Raw genomic sequence first — 25,866 nt, 5'->3', positions numbered from 1 at the left:
CTCCAAAAAAAAGAAAAAGAAAAAAAAAGAAGCCTGCAGCGCACACGGGTATATCAAAGCCTCTGAGAAGTCCTGCAAACACAGTACCTGCTTAACATGCTTTACACAGAGCTCCCCTTTCCCAGGGCTCTCTTCACACCCACGGAGCCGGTGCAGCCCCTGGCCCCTCCTCGGGCACTGCCTCTCCGACCTGTGGCCTCCTCCGATGGACTGAGCCCAGCCCACATGGAGAGGGTTCAAGCTGGAGCTACAGACAGTCTTCCCAGCACCCATTCCATCTCGGGCTCCGCATGCTGGGTGTCTGGGGGGTTGAGCCGCTCCAGGCCAGGTACCTCATCTGTGCATTTGGGTCCCTGCTTCGATAAGGGGGAGCCCGGACCCAGGGTGACCATGGCTGAAACACTGGGAGCGTCCAGGCAAAATCTGCCCCGACTGGGACAGAGGTGGAATTCAGAGAGCCACTGGGCAGGAGGGCACCCCGACAGCAGGAGGCCCCCGGGCACACGTGCTCTGGGCCCACAGGTCCTGGGGGGGGCCCTGGTCACCAGGCACCCCGCCCAGCTGGCACGTCTTCTTTCCGGTCACCTCCCGGTCACACATGCTGCTAAGTGGGTTTCGGAGGAATCCCAACACCATTAGAAGCTTCCTGCACAAACACCACGGGGCCCTGACGCTGTCCCGCACGCAGCCCAGTTTCCAGGTCACATCCCAGGGAGGACATTTCACTGTGGCTGGTGGAGAGGGGTGGGGCCAGCAGGGGTCAGCGTCCCAGGGCCCTGCCCCCACCTGCCTACCTCTCCGGGTCCCCTGGCTGCAGAGAGCCTGGACCGGGGGACAAGGGAAGGGGCTAGTCAGGCTGGCGAGGGGGAAGGTGGGGAAATGAGGAAAGGGGCAAACAGACAGAGAGAAAGAGGGAGGGCGGGAGCCCTGTGCCTCATCGCCATCCCCTCTGCTCGCCCTCAGGGGCTCGGAGGACCCTGACCCCCTCCGCCGGCCTGACGCTTGTTTGCATGCAGCCAGGAGGGGACCAAAGGCAGCCACCCTGGACTCACACCTGACACCCCCGAGGCAGGGCCTCCCAGGGACTGGGGGCTCCGGCACCTATTGGGACCCCAAGACCAGTGCCTGATGTGACCCTGCACCTGAGCCCAGTGCCCCCTGTGAGAGCCCCCAGTGCGAAATGCACAAAGGGCTTGGAGCCAGGCTTCCGGAAGTCTCCAGCTCCACCCAGCTGGGAACTAGCCCTGAGGGGCTACAGGCAGAGTGACCCCAAGGGCTCAGCCACGATGTGGGGCGGCTGAGGAAGGGCCCCTGGCCGCCCACCTCTCCTTCCTCCTTCCCCTGCCTCCACTTCCTTTTCCTGGGCTCCAGCCGGCTCTCCTCACACCCCAGCGCCCATCTGGCTGGCCTGGTCTGCCCATCCTCACGCATGAGTGTCATTTCAGTGTCCTCCAGCAGCAGCCGGCCTCCTGGCAGACCTGAGCTCCCCATGGGCAGGTACTGACCCACCGGGTCCCGCTGAATCCCCAGCGCTCGGGGGCAGCGGAGCAAAGACCAAACGAATGAATGAGTGAAAAAATGAACGAATGAACCAATGAGCCGGGGCTGAGGGCAGGATCCTGGGCTCTTGCCCTGCCCCGTGTGAACCGCCACCTACCCTCACACGCTGGCCACCCAGACACTTGGGGGACAAGTGAGTGCCCCGAGAGGCCAGATCACAGGGCTTCCTAGATTGTTAAAAAAAAAAACAGATAAAAGCCAGATACGTAAATAAGTAAATCCTGCCCTAAAAATGAGTTTTTAAAAACAACCAACCAAGAAAGCCAGGGCCTCAAGTTCAGGACACACGTGGGGACCCTGTCCCGCGTCTCCTGGACCCCCAGGGCCTGACTCAGCAGCCGAGATCCCCCCATTTCCCCACCGCCCCAGCCCTGCCCCCAGCCAGCCGCAAGGCCCAGGCTGCCCTGGGAGGGTCCCGGCCGAGAGCCCTCCCCATGGCTGAGAAACCCCAAAGGTCAGTCCTGGGCTGGTTCAGGACCCACTCGCCGAGCGGCGTGGCTGCATCCCCCCTCCTGCCGGCCGGCCAGTCCAGGGCAGAGCCAACTCGACCATTGTGGCCAGGGGCACAGGCAGAACCACAGGACAGGCCCACCAGGCTAGGGGTGAGACTGTCGTGACCCCTGGCACTACGGACCTGACCCAATGCTTGCCTCCGTTCCTGAAAAGCCAGCCCTTGGACCGTCTCCGCAGTGGGCCTCCTGGGGTCCGGACGGCCCTTGGCCCTCCCGCTACCCTCACCCAACCTGGGATGGTCACTCCAAGACACAGGTGACCCCAAGGGTCACCAAACCCCAGTTCAGGGGTGCGCAGCAGACGATAATTGTGGGAAAACTGCCAGACGAACCTGGACCTGCACCTGCCCCTCCCCCTGCCCAGGAAGCCAAGCCCAGAGGGTCCCCACCCCAGGCCAGACATGCGCAGGTGCACCCACGCCCCTCCCTGGGCGCGAGAGGCCACACTCTCCCTCACAAACCCGGGGGGACGCAGGCCTAGACCCCACCTCCTCTCCTCCACAGGTCATCGCTGTAGAGATGAGAGCCACAGAGAGAAAGGCCGCTGTCAGAGCTGGACACTCGCACCCGGGGGCCGCTGGCCGGCGTCCACCCGGTCCCCCGCCTCCCTTCCTGGGGAGAATTACTCATTTCCTCTCCTGGACAAACATGGCCACAGCTTTTACTTTCCCCCCTTTCCCGCTGGAGCTCACAAAGGGCATCTGTGGCCTCCGTCTATGGGCCCCCGGGGACCGGAGAACAGGCGGGGACGTGACCCCTGAAGTCCGGTTCCCACCCCAGGCACAGAACGGCCCACCCGTGGTTAACCCGCTCCGTGGGGAACCATGACCCGCCACTCCTCACAGTGCAGCCCGGTCTCACCCTGTCCAGATGCCACGGCGCCGGTTCAGGGGAGGCCCGACCCCTGGGTGGGCAGACCTCTCCAGAGGAGGGACACTGCCTCTTCGCACCCAGTCAGCCTCCCCTGCTGGCCCACCTGTGCCCACACCCGCAGGCCGGGAGCCCTTCCCAAACACCCTACAGCTGGACTCCAAGCCATGCCCATTCCTTTTACGAAGCAGAGGCTTCACAGCCAGCTGCTAAGATCAGAACCCGATTCCAGCCCCTCTCGGTCCCCGTCCCCGAGTCTGCAGCAGAGGCTGCCCACGGTCATGTGCGGATCCTCAGGGGCTACCCCCCCCCCCCCCCCCCCCCGCCGCATCTGTCAGGACCTCCCTCTTTGAAGGAAGCAGCAGACGAGGAGGCTGAGGCCCAGGACGCTGGTGAGGGGGAAGGACGGACCCGCAGCACGGGGCGTGGGCAGGCAGGACGTGTGCAGGGGGGGCAGGCGGGGCAGGCGGGGCGTGGGGAGGCGGGGCAGGCGGGGCGTGGGCAGGCAGGGCATGGGCAGGCGGGGCGAGTGCAGGCGGGGCAGGAGGGGCAGGCGGGACAGGCGGGGCGTGGGGAGGCGGGGCGTGGACTGGCGGGGCAGGCGGGGCGTGGGGAGGCGGGGCAGGCGGGGCGTGGGCAGGTGGGACAGGAGGGGCGTGGGGAGGCGGGGCGTGGACTGGCGGGGCAGGCGGGGCGTGGAGAGGCGGGGCAGGCGGGGCGTGGGGAGGCGGGGCAGGCGGGGCGTGGGCAGGTGGGACAGGAGGGGCGTGGGGAGGCGGGGCAGGCGGGGCAGGCGGGGCGTGGGCAGGCGGGGCAGGCGGGACAGGCGGGGCGTGGGCAGGCGGGACAGGAGGGGCGTGGGCAGGCGGGGCGTGGGCAGGAGGGGCAGGCGGGACAGGCGGGGCTGGGGAGGCGGGGCAGGCGGGACAGGGGCTCACGCTCCATAACGCCAACGCCACACCCGAGCTCAGGGGCGTCTGAGCCCACTGGCGCCAACCCACGGCCCCGGAGCTATCCTCGGACCCCTCCCCGGTGCCGGGCACTTGGGCACCAGCAGACGGCCCCCCACCCTCCAGCTCGGCGCCCCCGCCAGCCTCTCCTGGCTCCGGCCAGCGTCGGGGCTGGAGGACTCACTGGGCCTTCTCCTTCGTTATGTCACTCAAGCAGCCTCTGGCGAGCAGAGTGGCCGAGAGAGAGGCCCTGAGGTCTCCCACACCGCCCAGGAGCCACATCCCGTTAGACTGGACGGGAGGCTGCGGCATCTGCGGCAGGAGGGGGGCGGGGCGGGGCTGCCGGGCACTCACAGGAGAGGCAGCCCTGGTCTCCGGGCTGCTGGTTCCACCCCGGGCAGCACCGCAACACGGTCTGGGCCTCCGTGGCGTACACCTGCCTGTAGCCCGTGTAGTAGACAGTTCTAGGAGAGAAGGGAAAAGGGGGGCGTTACCGTCGAGGGACCGGGCTCGAGGCACTTCTGCCCGATGCGTTCGGCTCTCACCGCCCCCAGTCCCCCAGACCGATTCTCCCACTGTCCCCATTTCACAGCCGAGCAGGTTAAGGCACGGAGGTGGGCGGAAGGTCTGCATCCCGCGGCCGCACCAGGTGAACGAGGGGCCACTGGGGGCAGCGGGGGGGGGGGGGTGGACAGCCGTCCTGGAACCAGCAACAGGGCGACACGCCGCCCCTTCCCTCTCCACCCCCAGGGTGGTCCCGGCTCTGAGCCGGCCTCAGAACAGGCATCGTGCCCCACACGTGGCTCTCATCGCCAAGCCAGTCTGCGAGGGTCTGGGGGTCAGACTCAGTGTCCAACCTGGGAGCGAGAGTGGCTCCTGGAATGAGCCCCGTGGGCCAAGGTGCCCAGTGCTGGGCGGGCCGCACCCCAGGCTCTCGGCCCACCCATGCACCAAGGAGGCAGGTGGCGGGCCTGTCCTGGGGCGTCCCCGAGGAGGGATCCCTTCCCCCACCAAGGGCTGCCCGAGGGAGACAGGCTGATGGGGGTGAAGCAACGGTGGGCAGCAGCAGGAGGACCCGAGTGTGTGAGCACACAGCCCTGAGGTCAGAAGGGAGCAGGCAGGAGGGCTTCCTGGAGGAGGGTGGCCCAGGTCCAAGGCTGGTTCCTGCTCTGATGGGAGAGGTACGGCCTCACAAAGGCTGAGCAGAGGGAGGCAGAGCCCAACCAGGAGCTGGAAGCAGGCAGCTGATCCAGCCAGCCTGGGGCCTGGCATGGGGAGTGGCCGCAGGAAGGTGGTGCCTACGCACCAGAGAGAGACCGGCCTCACCACCCAGAGGGGTAAGGGCCTTCTGTCTATCCCCTCCCCAAATCCAGACTGCCCCTGTAAGCCCAGCCATTCAGGGCCACCTCTGCCAGTGCAGCCCCGGCCTCCGCCCTGCTTCTCCTGGCATTGCCCAGCCCCGGACTCGCCTGCAACCATGAACCTGGAGCAGAAGCCAGGGTGGGGGGTAGGGGGTGCCCCGCTCCTACTCAGCCCCCCACCCACCTCCCTCCAGCTGCACCCAAACGCCAGGGCTCCTGGGTCCCTTCTGGAAACCTCTGCTTCTGCTTCTTCGGAGAGTGGGTTAAGCAACGCAAGGATCTGCCTGACACCCCTGCCAACCTCCCGGGGAAGCCACCCTGGCTGCCCCTCCTGACACCCCAGCCCAGACAACCTCCACCTCCATCTGGTGATGGTCAGGAAGATGGACGGCTAACTGTCCCGCCTGCCCCGACCCCAAGCGGAGTCCCCCAAATCCACGCCCACCCGGAACCTGTGAAGGTGGCCTTATTTGGAAATAGGGTCTTGCAGATGTCCTCAAGTTAAGACGAGGCCAGCGTACCGGCTTAGGGTGGGCCCTAGTCCAATGGCCGGTGTCCTCATAAGTAGAGGGAACTGTGGACACAGACAGAGGGAGAAGGCCAGGCGACCACAGAGGCAGAGACTGGGGTGATGCCGCCACCAGCCCAGGAGTGCCAAGGATGGCCAGTCATCACAGGAGCGGGGAGAGGCCTGGAACAGACCCTCCGACCAAGCCTCCAGAAGGGACCACCCTTGCCCACACCTTGACCTCAGACTTCTAACCTCCAGACTGTGAGAGAGTAAATCCCTGTTGTTTTTAGCCCTCAGTTTGTCATAATTTGTTACAGCAGCAACAGGAAACTCATACAGGACCCAGGGCTCAGCACAGGCCCTGGGGTCCACGGCTGTGAGGTCCCTGTGTTTACAGTGACAAGCCTGGTCAAGGGGATGTTGGGGGGAGAGGGAGGGAGGGAGAGAGAGGGACAGAAAGCGGAGGAACGGGAGGAGGGGAGGGGACAACCTAGGGCCCACCCTCCAGGCACAGCACCCCTGCGCCCACTGCCATCTGTAGGACTGGCGACCTGGGGCTTGGCCAACGGCAGTTGGGTCGAGGGCCCTGGAGGCCCCAGGAGCAGCGGAGGTCATGGACACCTGGAGACATGGGCACCCCTGCCCCCAGCTTGCTCTTCCCGGCCCTCAGGAGTGGTGTGAAGCCCGTGGCCGCCGGGGGACCTGGACCCCACCAAACCACCAGGGCGCTTCCTGGAAGTGTGAACGTGCGCACGTCACTGCGTACAGGCAGCTCGGGGGACTGTGCACACCACCACTCTGGCAGGACATGAAACCAGTTGCCTGGAGAGAGACCGACCACAGTGGTGGACAATGTCTGGCAGGGCGGATGGTGTCTGGGCCCTTCCGTCGTAAATATTTCCCCTTTCCCTGGGCTACGTGCTGTTCCTCTCCGTCACCGGGAAGACGGGCCAGCTGGGCCCATCTGCTGCCCTCCCCAGCATCCCCTAAAGTTAGTGACCCTTGGAGACAGCGGGTCAGCCTGCAGCCCCCACTGGGCCTGAGAGCCAGCCCTTGCCCCCTGCAGCTCATGTGGGACACCTCCCATGGGAGAGTCACAGGGGCTCCGGCCACGGCCAGGAGCTGGCTCCTGCAGGGCCAGGTGGACAGGGGGGCGTGGCTACCAGGCTGGTGTCCACTCCACCTTATGCAGCCTCCGCAAAGCCCAGGCCCCAGCACAGCGGGATCAGGGGGGAGGGGCCTGGTGGGAGCCCACATGTGGGCTCCGTGCTCCGAGCATCCTCTCCCTCCCCACCCCGCTTCCTTCCTGCCCCCCCAGGGGGCGCATGGCCCAAGCTCCCCCACCCTGGGGCAGCCTGTACTGGCGGGTTTGTTGGGGAGACGCCCGCTATGGGGAGGGGGGCAGCAAGCCCCCTGACGTCCTCATCCAGTCTGTCAGGTATCACCTCGCCTGCTCTGGGCCAGGAGAGAGCCCCGTGTCACCCCACATGGCCCTGCCAGGGCCACGCAGCAGGCCCACCAGCCCAGAAATTGGAAGTGGGAGTCACTGCAGCTGCCACGTAGCAGCCACATGTGTGGCCTGGCCCGTGGCTGGTTACATAACCCTCCCCCAGCTGCAATCCAGGCCTGATGCGCCCGCTCCGCAGTCGGGGAACAGAGGCTCAGACAGAGTCTGACCCTAGAGCGAGGTTTGGCCCACTTGAGCCCTTGTTTGCTGGCCGCCCCCTGGGAGCTCCAGAGAGGAGGGGCCTCCTGTCTGTCCAGGGGAGGGAGGGTAACCCTGAGCTGGTACAAGTTGGGGTGCAGTCAAATCGTGGGGTACAGAGCGTGCTACCTCTAAATGCAGCTCCTCAGACGGCAGGGCCCTCAGACGTTGCACCCACACTGGCTGGGTGTGGGGGAGAGCAGGGGCCGGCCTCCCGCCCTTGCTGCTGAGATGCAGCCTGGCCCCTCCCCCATCCACACCGGCTACGGGCATGGGCCCAGGGGAGGTGCCGGCAGAAGCAGGAGGGTGGCTCGGCACCAGCGTGTTTCCCAGAGCACGTGGGATGCTGGGGCCTCTGCGGACACGCTCCTGATAGGCGAGGAGAAGTGACACGGACCAAGGAGGGCTGGACGCTGGTCTGGCCGCGGAGAGGGAGGGCTGGGGCTCAGGGCAGGCTTCACGGGGAGGCCGGAGCCTCTGTAGGTTACTGAAGGACGGAGAGGAGCGGGCCAGCGACGGAGCCCACAGCCTCGACGGCCACTGGAGGGCCACAGCTGCACAAGGCATTTTGGAAACCTTGCACAGCTGGAACGGCGGGCTTGGCCACAGGCATCGTGGGGGCACACGACACGCTGACAAGGCCGGGACCCCCACAAACACTGGCCACTGACGCCAGGAAACGCTGCAGGACGCTGACCGCCATGAGCACCGGGGCGGGGAGGCAACCTCGCTCACCTGGAGCGAGAACAGCCCAGCAGAGGAAGGTGGAGCCCGGCTCCAGCCCGCAGCCAGGCGCACGGGACGGTGGCCACCACGGAGCCAGGGGCCCGCACTGCTCCCGCGGAACTGCGGCGGCCCTGCTGGGTTTCGGGAGGGAGGGTCCCTGACACCCGAACTGGGCAGCGCAAGGACAGGACCCCAGAGGCCCTCCCGAGCCTTCCCAGGAAACTGCGACCCAGAACACACACCCCTGCCCCAGGCTGCACACGGCCTCCCCAGCGCCTGGACTCCCCGCCAGGAAGCTGAGGCACCAGCCACCTTGGAAACACTGTGCCCCGCCCTGCCCAGGCCAGCCTGGAGAAACGGTCTGACAGCCAGTGACAGGGGCCTCCGCAGCACGGCCACCCACTCCACTCTCCAGCCCAGGGACCACAGGGCTTCTGGTTGCTTCCAAAAGAGCGTCCTTTCACAAGTTGGGGGGCGGGGCGCAGGAGGGGGATGGCAGCTGACATGACCTGATACCCGTTTAGCAAATCCACCTACATCCACGCGAGTGTGGAAGCTGGGAAGGACAGACTGGAAGATGCACGTCTCTGGGAAACGATGGTGGTAATTTCTCCTTCTTGTCGGGCGTGGCCCAGCCTCGGCCCTCCTGACCCTGGGGCAGGACCTTCGTGGTGGAAGGGCCATCCTTGCCTCCACCTGCCCCATCCTTCCAGCCCACCTCTCACAACCCAAACTCTCCAGACACCGCCAAGGTCGCCAGCAGGGAGACGAACCGCCACCAGCTGGGAACCACGCTGAGACGTAACTGCCCCGTCTCTCCGTTCTGCACGTGTACGAATCATACAGCAAACGTTTAAAACTAAGGCCGCCCCCCACCCCCGCTCCCGGGGGGGAGGCCCAGCAGGTTCACGTCCCGAAGACCTGGCCGAGAGGCTGGACAGCACACTCCCGTCAGAGGACTCAGTCCTCCTCCCCAACGACGGAATCCCCTCGTCACCCCACCCCACCCAGCTCTGCAACCAGGCAGACGCCAGAACCCGAGTCTATAGAAAGAAGAGAGATAGGCAAAGACACTCCTCCGTTGGACTGTGAAATAAAGTCTCGAGCAATAAAGGCTTCACACGGGCTTGGGGTCAGAGAGCAGCTGCAGCCTCCAGCCAGGACCTCGGCAGGCTGGGCGCCCCGCTTCTCACCCTCTTGCGTGGTCAGTACCTCTCCCTGCAGGGTCGCCTCCTGTCCCGTAGAGTCTCCCCCTTCCCCTCCGAGGCCCCCTCCCCACGGGGTCCTCCCCCACCCACCAGGGCCCCAGGTGGCCGCCGAGCAGGCGCTTACAGTCTGGGAAGAGCCCCCACGGCGGCCACACCCCAAAGGTGGTGGCAGAGGCCTTGACCTCAGGTGTGGGGCTTCAGTGACGGGGCGGGGGCTGTGCCTGTGCCCTGAGACCCGGACGGCCCGGCCACCCCTTTGCCTGAGTGGTCCATGCTGCTCTGCGTGTGAGCAGCCCCCACCCCCCAGGGGACCCGGGGAGCCCTGCACGCACCTGCGTTTGTGGCCGACACACCAGTCCCGCCGCCCGCAGCCCGGCCTCCACACGGGCACCATGCGGCTGAAGGCCTGCACGCAGGGCTGGCGACGGCCCACCAGGGTCAGCTCACGCTCCGCACACACGTTGGGCCTGGGATACAGACAGACGGTCAGCACTCTTGTCACCAACACCAACCCCCCTGCGTGCTCACCCTCGGGTACCCAGCCGTCCAGACCCGAGGCCGGGCCCCGTGGCAGGGCACCCAGCCCGGTGCCCACCCCAGGCCTGCACAGGACTGGCCTTGAGGGAGCAGATGCTCAGGGGGAAAAGGAGGGGCTCACAGGGCCACGTCTGACCCTCCCCCTCACATGGGCCACGCCGCCCGGAGCATCCATCCAACCCCCTCAAGACCCCAAAGCGTAGAGGCCACTGCCCCGCAAACAGGGGACGTGGAGGTCCTGGGAACAGTGGCGACTTGACCCTGAGTCCGTCTGACTCTGACCCTGGCGTTCTCCAGCCCCGACTCTCCCTGCTTCCGAGACGCCCCAAGCTGGGGCACAAGCATGAGACACACAAGCCAGGGGCCCTCCCTGAGCCTCGGGTGCCCCCTGGCAGGTGAGGGCTCGCGGCACTGGCCTCGCAGGGTGTCGTGAGGGCTCACCGAGCCGGCACAGAGAAGGCTCCCGTCGGCCAGGGCAGGTGGCCTCGTAGGTGCCTCCAGGAGAGACAGGCCCAGGAGGAACTCCATTTGCAAACCGAGATCAGGCCCCAGTGAACTGCTGCAGGTGCAGCGTCATGTCTGCTCCCAACTCTCACCACCCCCTCTGCCCAGCACGCAGACATCAAGTCTCCGCTCTCTTCCCGCGGGGGCAGGGAGGAGAGGATGAAGGGAAGGGACAGCTTAGGCCCGATGGCCTCTGAGCCTCCAGGCTGCAGGGCCTGGCCTGGACCCTGAAGTAGCCCCCCGAGCCGTGGGTGGCCTGTGAGGGTGGAGGCGACACGTTCCGAGGACAGTTACAAACACAGGCTCTGGAGCCAACAACCCAGGCCTGGGGCCCGCTATGCGGCCTGAGGAAGGTTACTGACCCTCTGCACCTCGGCCTCAGCACCTGTGAAGGGGGCAGCAGGTGCCTCGAGGGCTCCTGACACAAGAGCACACGTGTCTGGAATCTGGCACGTCCCTGTGTCTCTGGGTCACGAGGCCCCACATCCCCTGGGATGTCACCACCATTCCCGTACATACGCCGACCCAGCTCAGCACGCAGCGTGCCTTGTCAGGGCCTTGGGGAGGGCACGCCATGGCTCACAGGGGTCCATCATCTCAGGGGGGCTGCGGGGGGAGCAGGTCTGGCCACTCGGTCAGCAGGAGAACCGCCCCGCACGGAGCTCGGGAAGTTGGCGCCTGGCAGAAAACCCCAGAGTAGGGGCTGGTGCTCTCCTCTGAAGGGCCCCCTCCTTCCTGGACCCCTCAGACCTCAGCCACGAGGGCCGCCGCTAACCAGCGAGATGACCACAGCGAGGCCACACAGCAGCCTTTCCGGTACGCGTGCTCTGGTCACTCTCCCATCCGCTGCCCGCCCTGTCCCCGCCCCCCCAAGGCACCTGCGTGACTCTGGTCCCCCAGGCCTGCAGGGCCACCTGGCTTCCAGGATGCCAGGTTTTCCCTCTGGTCGCACCTCGCTCTCCACATCCCTGAAAACGGTTAAAGGGAGGAGGGGCTAGCGCTGGAATGATTTTCTCCTCTGGGAAGCTTCCGGCACCTCAGAAGCACAAGCGTAGCTGGCTTTTCCATTTGGAAGGAGGGAGGAAGTGGGATGGGGGAGGGAGAGCCGAGGAAGAAACAAAGAGGCCAGTGGGACGAGGGCACAGGAAAGACCCCTGAGGTGGAGCAGAAGTCCCTGCTCGGGCCCCTCTGCTCCTGAAGTCGGACCCAGCTGCCCATCTGCGGGGAGGGAAGGCAATTTCCCAGCTACAAAGTGAACACAGCTTGGGCGGAGGGGGTACCCATCCCAGCTGTCGGGCCATCTACTCCCCGGGGCAGAGCAGGTCTCCTGGAGGCTGGTGGCCTTCGCCTGGAGCTGGAGGTGAGGGTGGGCACGAGATGCGTCCCTCCAGGGTGGGCAGTTCCTGGGCCCACAAGGCACCAGGGTGAGGGTGGGGAACACCGGGGCAGGGGAGCGGGGCAGCTGGCCTTGTGCCGCTGGGGAAGCCTGGCTGCACACACCCCCTGGGCCAGGAAAGGGGCTGCGCCGCTGAGCAGCGTCTCCGTCACGTCTGTTTTTACAGGCTCCGGGGTCCTAGGGATGCCGTGACCCAGGCAGATCACTCTTGGACACCCGGATCTCCCCACCAGACAAGTGGACAATTGATCACAGCGCCAAGCACGTGCCCAGCAGCAAACGCAGGGCCTGGCGTGAGGCAGCTGGCCATAGATGTACTCCTTCCCTGCCCTTTCCCTCCGTCCATCAGCCTCAGCCCCAGGAGAGATGGGGAAGCAGGACCCAGATACTGGGAGTTGCCCACAGGCCACTCAAAGTACAGTTCAGCTTTCAAACTCCCTGACCGGTGAGCAGGGGCCTTTGAATGGCCAGAGGAAGCCTCAGCCTCAGCGAATGGGGGCCGTTCCACCCCTCAGGGCCAGTGGGTCCAAGAGTTACTTGCAAGCAGGAACTTGAGCTTGGAGGGCCTGTCCCGCTCTGGATGGGAGGGGCCCATGTAACGAACTGATTGCAAAGCACTGGCCATTTTCCTAGCACAGCTGCCCAGAGGACTCCAACCCAGGGGGAAGCACTGCTGTGAGCTGATGTCTCCTCCGAGCTCTGCAGACTCACTCAGGTTGGTCAGAGCTCCCTGTGCCCAGGCGCTGCTCCCACAGCCCTGCGTCGACCAGCCCCACACACAGTCAGCAGTCAGCCCAGGACCCAGGGAGAAAGGCCAGCACCCTTCCACGGCCGCAGAGATTCATTTCAGAGACGCACGTAAATAAATAAATAAGTAAGCGTTGGCTGGCTTGGAATCTGGACACGTGGGCCAGCAGGAGCCAAAGGACCAGCCACGTCACTCCTGCGTCCCAGCTGTCGGCACCCCAGAGCCCCTGGGGCTGCCAGGCAGGGGGAGCCCCCATAGAGCACCCTCCTCCTTTGCCTCCCCACAGGCCCACCATGGAGGTTTTAAGCCGGCCAGAGAGGGTGGGGCTGCCCGCGAAGGGAAGGGCGGCACAGGCGACGGGACCTTCGAGGAAAAGGACTTTCGGGGACCCTCACTGCTCTCCAGGCCCCCTCCCCTGTCCCTCTGGGGTGCGGGGAGCAAAGAGGCAACTCTGGCACCTCCAGGAGTCCGCTGGCGCCCGCCTCCTTTCTGCACAGAACAAGCTGCAGAATGGGCCCGTTCACAAGGTTTCTCGGGGGTCTAGCAGCTAGAGCTAGCAGCCCCCCACTTGTTCAGCCAGCCAGCAGTGCCCACTGCGGCCCCACCACAGGTCCTGGCAGGTGCTTACAGACAGGAATGGGAAGGTATGCTCGCAGGCGGCACGGAACTCAACACAAGGAGGGCATCAGAGAGTGGAGGGACGACGCCCCAGGATGAGAAATAGGGGCACAGGCCCCCAGAGGGCAGGTGGGAGGCGCCCCAGGAGGAGGGACAGGAGCCTTGAAGGATCTGAAGAGTGGGGTGGGGGGGGGAGAAGGGGGAGGGGGAGGGAGGAGGGGAGGGGGAGAGGAGGAGGGGAGGGGAGGGGGAGGGGGAGGGGAGGAGTGGGGGGGAGGTGGGGAGGAGGGGGAGGGGGAGGAGGCTTTGGAGAAAGCAAGCAACAGGAAGGCTGACCTCTCCTGCAATCCTCCAGCGGCTGGTGGAAAGCCCTCCCCAGGCTGGCTAGTGGCCTCCCAGAGCCCTGGATGAGTGGGCAGACCCCAGGGAACAGGCTCAGTACCGGGGGCCCGGAAGGGCGATCAGTGGTCCCCACAAGCGCACTGGGGCAGAAGCCCCTCTTAGAGCAGAGCCCTCCATCCCCAACGTCCTCACCGGCTGAGCAGCTGTCCACCCTGACCAGCACCCTGGGATTCCCGGGAGCCTGGGCCTCTGGACATCCCCAGCCAACCGTGTGAAGAGCAGTCAGGCTGCGCGGCCAAATGCCCCGTGATAATCCCTTCTGAGGCCACAGCTTCCCTTGGACAAACTAAACTCACTGGGATCACAGCAAAGAGCAATGCTGGGCAGAAGTCACATGGAGAGGCAGGACTCGGGGCCCCAGACCACGCTCCTCTGAAAAGGCCACGAGGAACTCTTCCTTCTTGGAGTAAAGCAAGACCCAGGGTCCAGGGGGCGTGGACTTGTCCCTTCTGCAGCTCTGCCTGGAAGCCCGTCCTTTCCTCCTGTATGGCCAGGTGCACGGGGCCCTTGGGACAAGCCCTGCACAGGAAGCCCCAACCTCAGCCTGGGCCCCTCGCTGCCCCTCTGCAGCCCCTCAGCTGCCTTTCCAAGCTCTGCGGGCCCCCGGCCCAGCACCCTGAGGGAGCGCGGGGATGGGGGCTGCCAGCAAGCTCTCCCCCACCCCTCCTCCTCCGGACCGGCTCACTTTGCACCAGTTTTCCTTTGAGGCCAACACAAGGATCGATTTGCTGTTTGAAACAGACCGCTAAACAGCCCACTGGGGAATCATCTTTCAAAATTAAATTCATCTTGGCTGGCTCCCTGACCCTCTCTTCCTGCCCGTTCTGGTACTGAATGCCTTCTGTCTCCCAGGCCCAAAGCCCACGTGTTTAACACATAAACCAAGCCCAAGCAGCCCCCTGTCGGGCACAGCCCCCAGGCCCCAGGAGACAGGCTTTGGAAGGAAGTGGGCACAGGCGGCTTCCTCTTGGCCTTCTCCAAGCTCCCTGGCCGGACCCTGCCCAGGTTCCCTCACCTCGGCAGGATGCAGGTTCCTCCCAGCCTGCAAACCCATGATGCAGAGTTAAGACAGAGGAGGGGGCTTCCCTGGTGGCGCAGTGGTTGAGAATCCGCCTGCCAGTGCAGGGGACACGGGTTTGATCCCTGGTCTGGGAAGATACCACATATGCCACAGAGCAACTAAGCCCATGTGCCACAACTACTGAGCCTGTGCTCTAGAGCCTGTGAGCCACAACTACTGAGCCTGCATGCTGCAACTACTGAAGCCTCCGCGGCTAGAGCCCGTGCTCCGCAACAAGAGAAGCCACCGCGATGAGAAGCCCGAGCACCGCAACGAAGAGTAGCCCCTGCTCGCCGCAACTAGAGAAAGCCCGTGCGCAGCAACGAAGGCCCAACGCAGCCAAAAATAAATTAATAAAATTAAATTAAATTTAAAAAGACAGACGAGGAAGGGGAAGGCGAGAGGCCGGGTGGTCCTGCCACGGAAGCGCCCCCAGACCCAGCCCCTTGTCTCTTAACCTCCCCCTCCCCCGTTAAGGCAATGAGCCCCGTGTTCTCAGGGCCCCGGGGAACAAGCCGCCCAGGGCTCCGGGGCTCCGGACGTCCCGCCAGCCCTCCCGCTCCCGTCCCCGCTCCTCACATGCCGGGCTGCAGGCGGAACAGGGCGCTGGCGCCCGCTGACACGGCGAGGAACAGCAGCACCAGGGCCAGGGCCACCGCGCGCCCCGCCGCCCCCGCCTCCGGAAGGAAAGGCATCGTGCCCGCCGCGCCGCGCCGCTCCCTCCTCCGGTCCCCGGCTCACAGGCGGCCCAGGCAGGCGCTCGGAGCCGCCGTCTCCACGTGCGCCATGGCCCGGGGGGCGCACGGGGCGCAGCCACAGGTGCCGCTCCGGGTCCCGCCGAGCGTGAGGTCGCCTCAGGTGGCGAGGGTCCGGCTTCCTGCCCGCGCTCGAGGGCAGCTCAGAGTGCTGTGCGCCTGGGTGAGCCCCGGCAGACACCCGCCCCGGCGCGGAAAGCCCAGTGTGCGCCGAGCCCCGCGCGGGAGAGGCCGGCCCGCCTTCACCACGCCCCCTGCCCCGACCCCGGCCCCGACTCCGCCCACCCCGACCTCGCCCCGCCCCCGGCTCGCCCCCAGGCCCGGACCCCGGCCCACAGCCCGTCCCCGCGCAGATGCTCCACTCCCGGCCCTGCCCGCCCCGGCTCCCAGCCCCGCCCACAGCCCCGCCCACACCCCCGCTTGGGTCCTCAGCCCCGGCGCCCCACCCACCCACCCACGGCTGCCCGTTCGCGCTCCCGGCTCCTCTCCGGCTCACAGTCCCAGGTCCCGTGCGACACGAGTGACCAAGGGGCGGGGCACCAGAGATCCCGCCCCTCACCCCCTGCTAAGGCAGTCCTTCGTGACACCGGACCCCACACCCCCGTCATCCTACGGGGGGGGGCGGGGGTCTCTGTCAGGCCAGCCCTGCTGCCACCCTGCTGTACAAATGGGGAAACTGAGGTCCGGGTGGGAGCAGCGCCCCTAGTCGCCCCTTGTAAACTGCACATCCGGGAATTGAACAAGGCGGGCTGGCTCTGCAGACCTTGACTCAATCTGTCAATCTAAGAAAACCGCTGGATCACGCGCGGAGGGCAGACGGAGGTCCGCAAGTCCGACGGCCCCTCGGCGGTGTCCCAGTCAACACATCCAGATGTTTGGTTTTTCACGTTCTGGAGACTGGACGCCCAGGGTCAAGACGCTGACTGGCCTGCAGACGCTGCCTCCCGGTGTGTGCTCGCCTGGCGGGCGTGGGAGATGGGACAGAGACCGCAGCACTGGTGTCTCTTACTCTTCTCCTAAGGCACCAGACCTATAGGATCAGGGTCCCACCCTTATGACCTCATGTAACCTTAGCCACCTCCTTAAAGGCCCATCTCCAAATACAGTCACACTGAGGGTACGGGCGTCAACGTATGAATTTCGTGGGGGACACAATTCTGTCCACAGCAGGGTGAATTCACCATCTTCTGAAACCCCAAACACAGGTTGACTCCCCTGCTCAGTGATGCCCCGACACGATCCGGTGTGCCAACCTCTCAATCTCACCCCTCAGCCCCACACTGGGCTCCCCAGAGCAGGGCTGGCCCATGCTCCTCCTGGTCTCCCAAGGGCCTGCCCTAAGAGAGCTCAAGAGTGCCCGTGTGAGTGCGGGGCCCTGCCCTGGGGTGCAAGTCCCCGCCAACCCCGAGAGCTTCCCAGAGGTCCACCCGCTGCCCATCTTTAAAGACCCGACCCGTTCCCCTCCAGAGCTGCGCTTGGCACGAAACGGGTGTTGGGTACACGTGCACTGGATGAGTGAGTGAGCAGCTTAAAATGTTCACCAGCTTCCTCGGGGACTCCCGCCCGGTCCCCCGACCTGGGCCGAGGGGGCCCCATTCTTTAGGAACATTCTCCTGCTTCTTGGAGAGAAAAAGGAAAGGATTCAGATGGGTCCTGTGGGTTAAAATGGAGGCTGCTCGCAGGGGGGAATCAAGGTTTGGTGGGGCCTGAAACGTAAAACGGGGACCCTCTTGCAAAAGAGTTATGTAAAAAGAAGTTATTTTGCTAACTTGACAAAAATGCATGACCTGTGCGCCCATTCCATTCCCCCTCCTTGGCCCTAACTTGGAAGGGCCCCTGAAGCATGAATGTTTTTGGCACCACCATAATCCACCTCTACCCGCCCGGCACCAAGTTCAGCTGTCAGGCGAATGGTCCTAAGGCAGGTGCCAGGTGGACAGGCAGGTGGGAAGAGGGTGGGCACTTCCTGCGGGACGTCCCTATTCCTAGGACACCTACCACACCCCACACACTCGGGAGGGCTCAGGCTCAGGTGTAGATGCGTGAACCCACAGCACAGAGGTCACCTCCCCAAACAAAGCCCCACCCGCGCAGACTTTCTGGCACCCTTGATGCTCCCCCGGCACCCTCGCCCATCTCCTCCCCACAGCCTGAACCCTGAGGGCATGGGAACGGTCAAGCAGCCGACTGTTTAAATTCCAGTGTGTGTTGCTGCCCAGGCCACCAACATGCCATGAGGGGGTGCTTAGATTTTATATTTGAAACAAGTAATCAAACAGTACACATGTGTTTAATACACTTTTTAAATAAATTTATCTATTTTATTTATTTATTAGTTTTGGCTGCGTTGGGTCTTCGTTGCTGCGCGCGAGCTTTTCTCTGGTTGTGGCGAGCAGGGGCTACTCTTCGCTGTGGTGCGCTGGCTTCTCATTACAGCAGCTTCTCTTGTTGCGGAGCGTGGGCTCTAGGTGCGCGGGCTTCAGTAGTTGTGGCACATGGGCTCAGTAGTTGTGGCTTGTGGGCTCAGTAGCTCCGCGGCATGTGGGATCTTCCTGGACCAGAGCTCGAACCCGTGTCCCCTGCACTGGCAGGCGGATTCCTAACCACTGCGCCACAGGGAAGCCCATTTAATACATTTCATAAGTGGATTTAACTCAGACAACTTTTCTAGTAACGCAACTAAGCAGAAGGCAGTAAACATCCCCTGAGAATTCTCTCTCTTTGTCCATTTTCATCATAAAGTGACAGTTTGCGGACACTGCAAACATTTTCCTGGTCTGTAGTTTCAGCCTTAAGGTGGTTAACGATGCTTCTTCCAGACAATCTAAGTTCCTAGTTTTGTGTCCTCAAACCTATAGGTGGTCACACTGCTGTTTCCCCTGTTGCCTAGAAATGCTGTAGGCACTTAGCTGGGAAAGATCATGAATACGTTTTTCTTTCTTTACGACGTCTGGGCATGCAAATGTCATTTCATATGGAATTTACCTGGCTGTGTGCTGGAAAGGGAGACTCTGCCTGGTGGGTCGTCCAGTTGTCCCAGGGCCGTTAGCTGGCCAGCCTGCTTCCTCCGATGCAACACAGCATCTTCAGCCCGACGAGCTGCAGGTAAAACGAGTTTTTGTGGATTTTCCACTCCGACCCCAGTGGCTCTACCATCTGCCCCGCACCACCGGGATGAGACACTCCCACGATGCTCGCTGGGGATGGGCTGCAGCACCTCCCCATCAGTCCTTTATTTACCTGCTAATTTCTCTGGGAATTCTCACCCATCATTCTTCCCAATGGTCTCTGGAGCCCCTTTATCCAGCACTTTCAAAGTTGTGCTGGACTTTTTAGTGGAATTGCATTAAATGTATTCATTAATTCCAGGAGAACTGGCATCTCCACAGTGATCCAACTCTGAGAAGGGCAAGAAGCATGGCGGGGGGGCAGGGGAGATTTACTCTGACGGTGGAGGACAGGCACGCAGCCCGCCCGTGGGGCACCGCCACGTGTAGGATGGGGATTGAAGCCCACGGATTCCCACAACGAACCCACGGGGCCTCCGTGTGCGAAGGCTTCAGATCCCCTTTGAGCTGGAGCTCAGGAAGGATGCTTCTTAGCCCAAATTCCCATCCCCAAGGCCTTTAGCCAAACTGTAGCAAAACCTCCCGACTCTACCCTGGGATTCGCTGGCCTGACTTACAAGATACAGACACGGCTTTGTCTTCCCAATCTGGAGCGTTTGCGGGGACACTCAGGCCTGGAAGAGAGCCCTGAAGGTGAGCCTTTTATGAAAAGCATGGTTAAAAGACACTGCTTGGGGACTTCCCTGGTGGTGCCACGGTGAAGACTCCGCGCTCCCAATGCAGGGGGCCTAGGTTTGATCCCTGGTCAGGGAACTAGATCCCACATGCACGCCACAACTAAGAGTTCATATGCCTCAACTAAGGAGCCCGTGAGCCACAACTAAGGAGCCCCTGCTGCAACTAAAAAGCCCACCTGCCACAACAAAGACCCAGCACAACCAAATAAATAAATATTAAAAAAAAAAAGACACTGCTTGTTAATGGTTTTGTCTCACTCTCTGCTGGAAATGATAAAAAATAGCCTTTGGACCAAGGAAAATTAACGTGGGGAAGAGGAAGATGCATGCCACCAGCTTGGCTGTTCCCTTGAGCAGAAAACCGCTCCCTCCCGCTTTCCCAGAGCTGTGGCCCCTCCCATCCGCGGTCCTGCCCAGTTCCAGGGGATTGGAAAACAGGGTCCCGGCCCAACACAGCCTCTGACGCTCCCTGAGCTAATGGTGTTCCAAGTCCAAGAGAAGAATCCAGCGTCCCATCTGAATTTTTATAGACACTTCTTGACAAGAGAGCAAGCAAATTAATTAGCACCAGAGGCATTTCCGGGTCCCAGAGGAGAGGGCCTCATGCAGGCAGTGTCCACAGGGGTCTCTGCGTCCATGATAGTGGGGGGGGGCACCACCGCTTCCCACAAACAGGCCCCACCGGGAGAGGACCGTGAATCCAGCATCATTCCTGGCTGGAGCTGAATGACGGCTAAGCTTGGCATCCAAAACCCTATGCCAAACGCTTCGCCAGCTGGATGGGAAGCTTTCTGGTTCTGGTTCTGGAGTCTGGTTCTACACCTCCTCATTCGTCCCCGAAGAGAAACTGACCTCAAAGAAGCCATCCACGCAAACGTAAATTGGGCCGTGTGACGGGACCGGAATGGGGTGGGTGGATTCGGAGCAGATGCCGGGTCGGGACGCCTCTGCTGACTCGCCACGCAGCCCTGGACGAGGCCCAGTGCCTCTCTGTGCCTCCGTCCCTGTGGTGAACCAGGACCGAGCGTCAGCCCCGAAGCTGGCTCCTGCCCGGCCGCTGGCCGAGGGTCAGCAAGTCGACTACTGCTCAGTGAACAGACCGGCCTGGCCTGCCCCTCCTTCACCCCTCCCTCCCTTTACCTGGGGTGGGGGCGGGGCCGTATCAAGAAGGGTGTTACAGACCCCCCCCCGCCAACCCTGAGAGCAGAAACCCGCCCACTCATTCACCAGTGCCAGGCGTTGGGTACAGCAGTATGTGGGACTGAAGCTATCCCCCAAAACAGTGGTCTTTCTAAGTCCTGGCCCCTGGGACCTGAGAATCTGACCAGATTTGGGAAAAGGGTCTCTGTAGATGTAATTAAGCTAAGGATGCTGGGATGAAATCGTCCTGGACTTAACCCTCAACCCAATGACAGGTGTCCTCATAAGAGAAGGAGAAGGAGATTTGAGACACAGGGGGACACAGGGGAGGCCACGTGGCCACACGGACACAGGATGAGAGGGATGCACCCACAAGCCAAGGGACGCAGGACACAGCCAGCCACCACGAGAAGCTGAGGGAGGAGCACAGAGCAGAGGGGACCCGCCCCACCCCTCCTCTCAGGCTTCTGGCCTCCGGACTGCGAGACCTCAGGTTTCTGCTGTTTTAACCACCCAGACTGTGGTCATTTCTCACAGCAGTTACAGGGCAAGCCAGCGCCGACCCCAGAGGCCCACAGAGGAGGTGGCCGCGCACTAGGGATGCTGGAGCCCCACCCCCCCGCGCCAGCCCAGCCGTCTCAGCAGCACCAGTCCTCCGGGAAGACAGAGGCTTCTCCGGAAGCCGAGTCTGGGAGACGCGGGACTTTGTTGCTGGACACATTTTCCATGGTGCAGTCCGTGCATTTCTCGGGAACAAGGCAATACGTGTCCCCCTTCCCGTCCTCCCTCCGCTGCCACGTCAACCAGGACCAGGACAGATGCCCCAGTCCTGGGCAATGTCCTTTCCAAGATCTCCTGGTCCCTATCCTACCCTGGTGTCCCCCAGTGACCGCCCTGAACCGGGAAGCACATCCGTGCAGCCAGACCTTCTGTCAGGTCCCACCATCACAGCGCGGCTGCAGCTCCCGCCCCGTGGGGACAGAGCACTCGGGGCACCTGGGCCCAGCGAGGTGGGCCGCAGGGTTGGAGCAGAGCAAGACTGTCCACCTGGCCGAGTGCAGGATGCGATGAAAGTTACCATGGAAAAAACTCAGGCTTTAGAAACTGCAGGAGCACCGTGTCCGTCCTGTCTCCCCACATCCAGCTCGTGTGCCTTAAAGCCAGGAGGTTTGGAAGCCCACCCTCTTCCCCTCAAGGCCACAGCCGCCCCCCAGCCCATCTGCTGGGAGGGTGTTTCTTTGTTGAAGGAGACCCGCCAAAGTCAAAGATCAAGGGCAGTCTCTACACTACACCACACGGCAGCTCTTACACGGGCCCCTGGGGCCAGGACGGCCACCAAGCACTGACCAGCCTCAGGCGCAGCCCTGGACCACCAGGGAAGTCCCTGATGTCCTCACCTTAACCCGGTGACACCTGCAAAGACCCCACCTCCAAATAAGACCACGTGTACGCATGTGGAATGATGGTGGCTGGCTCTGCAGCCTGGCTCCCTCCGGGAGGGAGAGGCCTCGCCCAGAAGGCAGCTGTCTCTGAGAGGTGAGTCTGGCCCACAGAATATTCCCCGGGCTCTGCCTTAACCTCCAACCTGGTGCACCCAGAGCTCCGGCAGCTCTGAGGTCCCACCCGTGAGGTTCCCGTGGGCTGTGCCTGGCCCTGAGGCTCCCCGAGCCCCATTTCCATCAGAGGCAGATGGCAGAGAAGGGACCCATGGATTTGGTAAAACGCTAAGCACAACATCTGGAAGTTTAGATAAAATAAGAATCCACACCTCCCAGCTGAGACTTTGAAGCCTTCGGCCCGCCCCACGGGAAGAGAAGATGACCTTCACCTCCTGCTTACAGACGCGGCACCCAGCCCCGGGCTCTGGTTTGAAGGCCCCGTGTGGACGATTCTGCCACCTGCCGCTGGGAGTGGGAACAGCCTTTCGAAAGCCCCAAGAAAGAAGCATCGCAAACTCAGGGGGACCCAGGTCAGGGGAAGCCACAGCCAGACCCAGCAGGAGCCCCCATCCTCCCCCAGGACCAAGGCGCGCCTGCGGACAGCGCCGAGTACCATTTGAGCCCCCTCATTGTTCGCACGTGTATACCCCTCTCCCACGGGGAGAAGTGTGTCCCCTCCCGAGGCACACTCAAGTCCTAACCACCATCATTCCACACGCGTGCACGTGGTCCTATCTGGAGGTGGGGTCTTTGCAGGCGTCACCGGGTTAAGGTGAGGACATCAGGGACTTCCCTGGTGGTCCAGTGCTGAAGACTCCACGCTCCCAATGCAGGAGGCCTAGGTTCGATCCCAGGGAACTAGATTCCACACGCTTGCCGCAACTAAGAGTTCACATGCCACAACTAAGGAGCCGGTGTTGCACAACTAAGCTGCCCGTCTGCCACAACTAAGACCCAGCGCAACCAAATAAATAAATTAATTTTAAAAAATAAAAGATGAGGACAGCAGGGCGGGCCTGAGTCCAACATGAAGAGGAGAGAGAATCACAGGGAGGAGACAGCCACGTGGAGACAGAGGCGGGGACTGGGGTGACGTGCCCACAAGCTCAGGAATGCCCAGGAATGCCGGCAACCGCCAGAGGCTGGAAGAGGCAGGAGAGTTTCCCCTACAGGTTTCAGGGGGAGTGCGGCCCTGCAGACACCTCGACCTTGGACTTCTGGCCTCCAGACTGTGAGAGGACAAATTTCTGCTGTTGAAGCCTCCCAGTCTGTGGCACTTTGGGACGCAGCCCCAGGAAACGAGCACAGCACCCAGCGCTGTGTGCCAGCGAGCAGATGCTCAGTTCTCTGCCTAGTTATCTCTTGAGTTTGTGGACCTGCAGTTTCCCTGCCCCGCTCCCTCCACACCCGCTAAAAGTTCAGGCACGCGGGCAGCATCCCTTCCCAGGTGCCAAGACCATCCGGACTCGCTGTGAACAGGCTGATCTGGTGTTTTGAAACCCTGAACGAATGCAGCCCTGACGTGTTTGATGTTGTTCTTCTGACAAGATATAAAACCGTGCTGAAAACCCTGCTTCTCCCAAGCTGCTGCTCAGAGCTATCTGAGAGGCTGGCTTCTGGGCTGCAGTCCTCAGCTTGGCTCAGATAAAACTCTTTTCTATTCCTATATTAGATTTAAAAAAAATTTTTACTGGAGTATAGTTGATTTACAATTTTGTGCTAGTTTCAGGGGTACAGCAAAGTGAATCAGTTATACATCTACACATATCCACTCTTTTTTAGATTCTTTTCCCATATCGGTCATTACAGAGTATTGAGTAGAGTTCCCTGTGCTGTCCAGTAGGTTTTATTAGTTATCTATTTAATATATCGTAGTGTGTATTTGTCAGTCCCGGTCTCCCCATTTGTCCCCCTCCCAGGCTTTCCCCCCTGGTAACTATAAGTTTGTTTTCTAATACACCCATGACTCTACTTCTGTTTTGTGAGTAAGTTCATCTGTGCCATTCTTTTTAGATTCCACATATAAGCGGTATCATATGATACTTGTCTTTCTGTGTCGATCCCTATATTAGATTGTTTACTGATTATTTTCGTCAACACTCTAATTGCCTCGAGGGCCAACGGCAGTCATGTCCTCTTGATGACCTTCTCCCGGTCACCAGTCCCCGTTGGATCCACTGCCGCCAGACCAGGAACTGGACTCGAGGTCCACCCCGCTGACCCCGCTGGGAGACACTCCTGCACGTCCTGTTGGGCATGCCAGGAGCAGGCACCAGACCCTGACCGCCTTTCCCGGGGCCGTTGGTCAGAGAGGGACCTGGAGGGGCGAGGACCAAGCTTGTTCACAGGCCCCCGGTTCCCCTCTCGTGATGCGGCCACCGTGGGTGGCATCCTGCAGACACCCGCTGACACCCTGGACGTTGCTTCCCTGTGAACAGCAGTCCTCTGCCTCTGACCTGGGCTCGTGTGTCTTCTGCAGCATCCCTGAAACCGTGGCGGGCTAGACCGTTAGCTCCCAAGTGGGGCGACATCTGTGACCCCTATAAATACTCCCTTGTGGGATCTTGGTCTCCCCTTTCCCCCTTGCCTCTGACCACAGCTACCCGGCAAACCCCCAGTCTGGACCAGTCTAGCTACTGGTTTCTCCCACTTCCACCAGCTGCCAGGTGGAAGGCTCCACTGTGAACGTGCCTGAGGTCTCCCTGCAGCCCAGCGGTCCCCACACCGGCTCTCATCAGCTTCTTTGCTCATCGCTGCTACTCTGAACCAAGCGTCCTCACCCAAATTCCCAGCTCCGTCTTCCCAACCCCCCTGAAGAGAGCGGATGTCCCAGAACCTCTCAGTACCCCTCCGCCCCCACTGCATCCGCATCCCACACCGACCTGTCCATAACCGTCCTCAGCTCTCTCCATCTGTCCCTGAGCAGATGGTGTCCTCCTGCCCTAAGCGAGCCCCGACCCCTGGGCTCCAGGTTCCAGCCCCTCAGCTTCTGCCAGGAGCCAGGTCCATTCATGGGCCCTCGTCCCGTTTCTCACTCCCATCCTTGACTCCACGGACACCCACGGGGCACCTGGAGCCAGGGCTGCACAGGGCACGAGGTAGTCCTCTTGGCACATGTGAGCTGGTCCCAGGCTTGTGACAGCCTGGGAGCCAGGTTTCATCATCCCCGTCCTCCAGATGAGGAAAGAGAAGCAGGAAGGTTAAGTACCGGATTCAGGGCCCTCGGGGGCTGGCCATCCCGCCAAAATGACCAGGCCTCTTCCATCCCCACACCGCTGCCACCTGCCAGCATCACTGCTGTCCCCTTTGTACCCTCCCCACTCCCAGCCTTCAGCCTCAACCCCTGTGGCCCCCTTGTGCCAGTGGCCCCTTGTGCCAGTGGCCCCCTTCTCATCTCCGCTGAGATGACCCTGATCAAGGTCGCTGTGAAGTTGTGCCGTCACTGCGTCTGAGCATGAGTGAGCACCACGTGGGCTCCCGGCGAATCCGGTGGAGGACGGCTCTCCTCTGTCTGCCCCCAGGAGCCACTGGCACAAGGGCGAGAGTGGGCGCTGGGGCACAGGCTCTGGAATCCAGGGCCCCTGCTCTCTGTAGCTGTGTGACCTTCGCAAAGTGACAAGCTCTCTAGGACTGTTTTCTCTTCGGTTGAAGGGGGTAATACGGCGCCTCATGCACGAGCACAGGCAGTATTTGCAATATACCTGGCCCTCAGCAGAGCCTCAGTGAACAGCATGACCACAGTTAGCAACCGACACTGCGGTGGCACGGGCTATGCAGGGCGCTGTGCACAACCCAGGTCTTAACTCACTGACTCCTCCCGACAGCCATGGGGGAGCAGGAACTATTATCATCCCTACTCAGTAAAAAAAGGAAACTGAGGCAGACATAGCATGAGTGTCCAAGTCCAGTGGACAGAAGTAGGGGAGCCAGGATTCAAGCCCCTGCCGTGAGTCCACATGCCCAGCTGCCGTTGCTGAGCCCCTATAATAAGGGGACTCAGGAGAGGGGTCAGTGGGCAGCCCAAGCCCAAATGGCTTAGACTGCCTTTCAGGGGCCCGA

General features: G+C 62.4%; 1 protein-coding gene across 1 annotated transcript in view; it reads right to left on the bottom strand.

Annotated features, from left to right (window-relative positions):
- The window catches only part of MEGF6 (multiple EGF like domains 6), a gene marked incomplete at both ends in the record, with an annotated part of 100,731 nt that extends 85,368 nt beyond the window's left edge, over positions 1 to 15,363 (bottom strand). The window contains 3 exons of the mRNA XM_082677445.1: positions 4,247 to 4,356; positions 9,736 to 9,870; positions 15,248 to 15,363. Coding sequence (XP_082533571.1) covers positions 4,247 to 4,356; positions 9,736 to 9,870; positions 15,248 to 15,363 — 361 coding nt within the window. The remainder of the gene's footprint in view (positions 1 to 4,246; positions 4,357 to 9,735; positions 9,871 to 15,247) is intronic.
- Between the last annotated feature and the right edge of the window lie 10,503 nt (positions 15,364 to 25,866).

The sequence above is a fragment of the Grampus griseus genome, assembly GCF_964374135.1.
Source record: "Grampus griseus genome assembly, chromosome: 1".
Taxonomy (NCBI): Eukaryota; Metazoa; Chordata; class Mammalia; order Artiodactyla; family Delphinidae; genus Grampus; species Grampus griseus.
The sequence above is the reverse complement of the archived record's forward strand: the minus strand, read 5'-3'. Positions and strand labels throughout refer to the sequence as shown.